At 43.3% G+C, this 6,539-nt stretch overlaps 1 protein-coding gene across 1 annotated transcript in view; it reads left to right on the top strand.

Moving 5' to 3' along the window:
- Window positions 1–1,465: 1,465 nt before the first annotated feature.
- Window positions 1,466–6,539, top strand: part of LOC129826808 (zinc finger RNA-binding protein-like) — a 48,721-nt gene continuing 43,647 nt past the window's right edge. Inside the window, exons 1-2 of the mRNA XM_055887894.1 lie at window positions 1,466–1,560; window positions 1,765–1,846. Coding sequence (XP_055743869.1) covers window positions 1,524–1,560; window positions 1,765–1,846 — 119 coding nt within the window. The 5' untranslated portion in view covers window positions 1,466–1,523. The remainder of the gene's footprint in view (window positions 1,561–1,764; window positions 1,847–6,539) is intronic.

Below are 6,539 nucleotides of genomic sequence, written 5' to 3'. Positions count from 1 at the left end.
CTCCAGCCACCCAAGTCATAGACTGTTCTCTCTGCTACCGCATGGCAAGCGGTACCGATGCACCAAGTTTAGAACCAACAGATTTGACCTCCAAGCCATTAGACTGCTAAATATTTAGTTAAATAGTTAACCAAATAGTTACCCAGACTATCTGCATTGAGCCTTTTTGGACAACATTTTTTTACTCATCACATACGTTGCTGCTACTATTTATTATGTACATATTTAGTTATATGTACATATTTACCTCAATTACCATGTACCCCTGCACATTGACTCAGTACTGGTACTCTGTGTATATAACCAATTTATCATAGACTCAGTACTGGTACTCTGTGTATATAACCAATTTATCATAGACTCAGTACTGGTACTGTATGTATATAACCAAGTTATCGTTACTCATTGTGTATTTATTATTACTTTAATATTTATATTCTCTTTCTCTCTGCATTGTTGGATAGGGCCGTTATTAAGCATTTCCCTGTTAGTCTACACCTGTTGTTTACCAAGCATTTCCCTGTTAGTCTACACCTGTTGTTTACCAAGCATTTCACTGTTAGTCTACACCTGTTGTTTACCAAGCATTTCACTGTTAGTCTACACCTGTTGTTTACCAAGCATTTCACTGTTAGTCTACACCTGTTGTTTAGGAAAGCATTTCACTGTTAGTCTACACCTGTTGTTTACCAAGCATTTCACTGTTAGTCTACACCTGTTGTTTACCAAGCATTTCCCTGTTAGTCTACACCTGATGTTTACCAAGCATTTCACTGTTAGTCTCCACCTGTTGTTTACCAAGCATTTCACTGTTAGTCTACACCTGTTGTTTACCAAGCATTTCACTGGTAGTCTACACCTGTTGTTTACCAAGCATGTGACAAATAACATTTGATTGGATTTTTGACTTGTGCAGCACACACCATACACAGTCTCCCTCTGTGCCACCATAATCACACTGTTCTTCAATCCCAGGGTTTCCTGCTATTCACACGAATCAATCAAATGTATTTTATAAAGCCCTTTTTTACATCATCAGTTGTCACAACAGGGATTTACAGATACCTAGCCTAAAAACCCCAAAGAACAAGCAATGCAGAAGCACAGTGGCTAGGAAAAACTCCCCGACTGTTATCCCACAGGTTAAAGCCGTCTTCAGCTCTCTGGCAAGGTTAATCAAGCATGGCTTCGAACCACCTATGTCATAAATGCATCTGCTATGGCATATTATACTATTCCCGAGAGAAAAATATAACACATGAATGGTGTTACTTTCCTTGTAACGGTTACTTAGACCCAACACATATAGACACATTTCATATAAAGAGTCTATGATTTGATATCATATTGTGCCACAGTCATCTGACCTTGAGGAAAACAAATTAATCGGGCCTAGTAGAACTACAATTCCCATCGTGTCTGTTTGTACGGCGCATGTGCGGATCCATTTCCTGGTCCGACCTCATATAAATACCATACGCAGGGTTATGAGTCAGAGTTCGTAGTCTGAGAAACACCAACCAATGATTCCTATATGTCCAGTGGTCTCCTTCACCTATGGTGAGTAAATATTTATGAAAACAAATAAATACATTTCAAGACTATTCATTATTTATAATGTTTACGGGGAAAGATTGGTTTTGGTCGGTGGGTCTTGAATTGAGGAGCTCTCTTTGCACTAATGCGGGGGTATAGCTGCTAACAGTAACTAGCTAGCCAACCTGTGCTAGCCTACCGTTTACCGTCAATATATCTATTCTGCAGTGCCCAGCCGGCTAGGTGAAGATGCTAAAATGGCTACCGGCAACTACTTTGGATTTACCCACGGTGCTGCTGCGCAGTACAGGTAAGAAACGACGTTTGGGAGATGCGATCCATCACCGTACGAGACCAATTTACTGTTGTGTATCAGTTCTGATACCCCCGTAGCTAGGTTGCTATTGTTTCAGATTGGGGGAGGGGGTGGTAATAGTAAGTATTCTGCGGAGCAGACATCTGCCAGTGGCTGGCCAGTTAAGAACAAGACTCTATTCTCATTGACGAGGATTTCGAGAGGTATCGATTCTCGAGAGAATTGCAAGTTTCCCACGTATCCTACGTTACCGCCAGAGGTTACGCATGACACTCGCCCAGCAGTAGCTAAATTCGGTACTTTTTCCGGTGCTAGAACATTTCGGCAATATAAATTGTTACTTCTGTGAAATGTCTTACGTTATGTACTGATTGAGTGACTCAAGTATGCCTAGTAATTTGTCCGAATCTTCTCAAGGGGGTAGTAAGTAACGTGTATATAAATCCTGGATTGCTGATGCTTTGTATTGGACATGCGAGGATTTGAAGGCCACTGGTCAGCCGTATTGGCACTGTCCGGTAGGAGCAGTCCTCCATAGTAATGAATGAAATTCGACAGTATTACAATTTAAATATTTCAAGGACAAAATGTACATGTATTTTTTGTTTAAGTGGGGATGATAACATTGGTCATCAAATAAATGATACTTGAAGGATAATGTTTTTAGGAATCTTATGTTTTAGCTCACATAATGCAACATGGTGTTTAATAGAATAAATGTCTTAAAATGAATGTAGACATTATATGAATGTATTTCTATAGCCTCTCCACCATTCTAAACAATATTTTGGGAGTGCCAAGATAGAGGCAGCCTGGTCTCATAGACTAGATGTAACATAGTAAATGTGAATCCGGGACACTCGTAATTAGTACGACGTTACGTTTTGGTATGGTTACGTAAGGCAGAAACCCAGGGCGGGTGGGTGGGTGTGTGTGTATAGTGTATATAACGTCTGAGTTAATCTCATCACGCACAACTTTAGCATTTTATCTAATTAGCCATTTTTTGACTACTTCAGCTAAGGTTATCTAACATGCTAACTCCTAAAAGTAACCCTAGCCTAGCTAGAATTCATATCATACATTATTATAATTGGTAACAAATCAAATGTTATTGGTCACATACACATGGTTAGCAGATGTTATTGCGAGTGTAGCGAAATGCTTGTGCTTCTACTTATGACAGTGCACCAATATCTAACAATTATACAACAAATACCTAATGGAGTAAGACTATATCGATGAGCAATGAAAGAGTGGTATAGGCTAAGATGCAATAGATGATATAGAATACAGTATATACATATGAGATGAGTAATGCAAGATATGTAAACATTATTAAAGTGACTAGTGTTTGGCCTTCCTGTGACTTCGGGTGCTGTAGGTGTCCTGGAGGGCAGGTAGTTTGCCCCAGTTGATGCGTTGTGCAGACCGCACCACCCTCGGGAGAGAGCCGTGCAGGTGCCGTACCAGGCGGTGATACAGCCCGACAGGATGCTCTCAATTGTGCCTCTGTAAAAGTTTTTAGGTGACAAGCCAAATTTCTTCACCCTCCCTGAGGTTGAAGAGGCGCTCAGCACACTCTGTGTGGGTGGACCATTTCAGTTTGTCAGTGACGTGTACGCAGAGGAACTTAAAAATGTTCCACCTTCTCCACTGCTGTCCTGTCTGTGGATAGGTGGGGGGGTGCTCCCTCCATGATCCTCTATTTTGTTTTGTTGAGTGGGAGGTTGTTTTCCTGACATTCCACTCCGAGTGCCTCACCTCTTCCCTGTAGACTTGTCTCGTCGTAGTTGGTAATCAAGCCCACTACTGTTGTGTCGTCTGCAAACTTAATGATGGAGTTGGAGGCATCCTTGGCCACGCAGTCATGGGTAAACAAGGAGTACAGGAGGGGGCTGAGCACACACCCTTGTGGGGCCCCAATGTTGAGGATCAGCGAAGTGGAGATGTTGTTTCCTACCTTCACCACCTAGGGGCGGCCCGTCAGGAAGTCCAGGACCCAGTTGCAGAGGGCAGGGTTGAGGCCCAGGGACTCCAGCTTGATGATGAGCTTGGAGGGTACTATGGTGTTGAATGCTGAGCTGTAGTCAAGGAACAGCGTTCTTACATAGGTATTCCTCTTGTCCAGATGGGATGAAGCAATTGCCATCCACAAGCTTCCCACAACACAGTTGGTCCTTGTTTGTACAAATGAACGTGGTACCTTCAGGCATTTGGAAATTGCTCCCAAGGATGAACCAGACTTGTTGAGGTCTACAATGTTTTTTTCTGAGGTCTTGGCTGATTGCTTTTGATTTTCCCATGATGTCAAGCAAAGAGGCACTGAGTTTGAAGGTAGGCCTTGAAAAACATCCACAGACTCAAATGATGTCAATTAGCCTATCAGAAGCTTCTAAAGCCATGACATCAATTTCTGGATTTTTCCAAGGTGTTTAAAGGCACAGTCAACTTAGTGTATGTAAACTTCTGACCCACTGAAATTGTGATACAGTGAAATAATCTGTCTGTTAACAATTGTTGGGAAAATTACTTGTCATGCACAAAGTAGATGTCCTAACCGACTTGACAAAACTATAGTTTGCTAACGAGAAATTTATGTAGTTTGAAAAATGAGTTTTAATGACTCCAACCTGTGCATGTATATTACTAGTGCAAAAATAACAAATTCATTAGTGGGTGATTTTATAACCAAAGTGGGTGGACAAATTTGATAGTGGTAGATGCCTAGTCTCCCTCATGGTCCAGGTGCCTACAGGGTCAGAGGCCGACAGATCCATCCACAGCAGATTTTTAGATTAGAATGAGAAATGTGTGTATGCAACAAGTTAGTGCATTGATTTGTTCCTCTAATCAAACCCACTTGCACAGAATTGTTTCAAACTAAAAACGTATTGTATCAGCGCGCGTGTATCTATTCTGAACAAATATATAAATGTAGACATCCCTGTCATGAGCTAAAATAAAAGATACCAGAAGTGTTCCATGCACATGGTGTATTTCTCTTATTTGTTTACATCCCTGTTAGTGAGCATTTCTCCTTTGCCAAGATAATCCATCCACCTAACAGGTAAATCAAGAAGCTGATTTTAAACCGCATGATCATTACACAGGTGCACCTTGTGCTGGGGACAATAAAAGGTTACTCTAAGATGTGCAGTTTTGTCTCAGACAACGCTACAGATGTCTCAAGGGAGAGGGAGCGTGCAATTGGCATGCTGATGTACGCCAGATTGGCAGCAATGTACGCCAGATAATTAAATGTTCATTTCTCTACCATAAGCTGCCTCCAACATCGTTTTTAGATCATTTGGCAGTATGTCCAACTAGCCACAACCGCAGACCACGGTAGCCCAGGACTTCAACATCTGACTTCTACACTTGCTGGATTGTCTGAGACCAGACACCCGGACAGCTAATGAAACTGTGGGTTTGCACAACTGAAGAATTTCTGCACAAACTGTCTCAGGGAAGCTCATCTGCGTGGTTGTCGTCCTCACCAGGGTCTTGACTGCAGTTCGGCCACAAATGTGCATGTGTCAGCATATGGTCTCACAAGGGGTCTGGGGATCTCATCTCGGTACCTATTGGCAGTCAGGCTACCTCTGGCGAGCACATGGAGGGCTGTGCGGCCCCACAAAGAAATGCCACCCCACACCATGACTGACCCACTGCCAAACCGGTCATGCTGGAGGATGTTGCAGGCAGCAGAACGTTCTCCACGGCGTCTCCAGACTCTGTCACATGTGCTCAGTGTGAACCTGCTTTCATCTGTGAAGAGCACAGGGCGCCAGTGGCGAATTTGCCAATCTTGGTGTTCTCTGGCGAATGCCAAACGTCCTGCACGGTGTTGGGCTGTAAGCACAACCCCCACCTGTGGACGTCGGGCCCTCATACCACCCCCATGGAGTGTGTTTCTGACCGTTTGAGCAGACAAATCCACATTTGTGGGCTGCTGGAGGTCATTTTGCAGGGCTCTGGCAGTGCACCTCCTTGCACAAAGGCAGAGGTAGCGGTCCTGCTGCTGGGTTGTTGCCCTCCTACGGCCTCCTCCACGTCTCCTGATGTACTGGCCTGTCTCCTGGTAGCGCCTCCATGCTCTGGACACTACGCTGACAGACACAGCAAACCTTCTTGCCACAGCTCGCATTGATGTGCCATCCTGGATGAACTGCACTACCTGAGCCACTTGTGTGGGTTGTAGACTCCGTCTCATGCTACCACTAGAGTGAGAGCACCGCCAGCATTCAAAAGTGACCAAAACATCAGCCAGGAAGCATAGGAACTGAGAAGTGGTCTGTGGTCACCACCTGCAGAATCACTCCTTTATTGGGGGTGTCTTGCTAATTGCCTATAATTTCCACCTTTTGTCTATTCCATTTGCACAACAGCATGTGACATTTATTGTCAGTGTTGCTTCCTACGTGGACAGTTTGATTTCACAGAAGTGTGATTGACTTGGAGTAACATTGTGTTGTTTAAGTGTTCCCTTTATTTTTTTGATCAGTGTATATAGCCGCACTGGAGTGCAGGTCATTGTTTTAAATGCGTTATGAAATGTGAGAATCTCCAGGGACTAGAATTATATAGTTAATGACACGTTCCTACACAATTTACTGACTCTTACAAGCGGCCCACTTCGACGCTAAATCACGGCTAACATTTTGTATTTTACCCACTTGATAGA

The sequence above is a fragment of the Salvelinus fontinalis genome, chromosome 28 (assembly GCF_029448725.1).
Source record: "Salvelinus fontinalis isolate EN_2023a chromosome 28, ASM2944872v1, whole genome shotgun sequence".
In the NCBI taxonomy this organism is placed as follows: domain Eukaryota; kingdom Metazoa; phylum Chordata; class Actinopteri; order Salmoniformes; family Salmonidae; genus Salvelinus; species Salvelinus fontinalis.
Note: the sequence above shows the minus strand (reverse complement) of the source record. Positions and strands in the feature narration are given on the sequence as shown.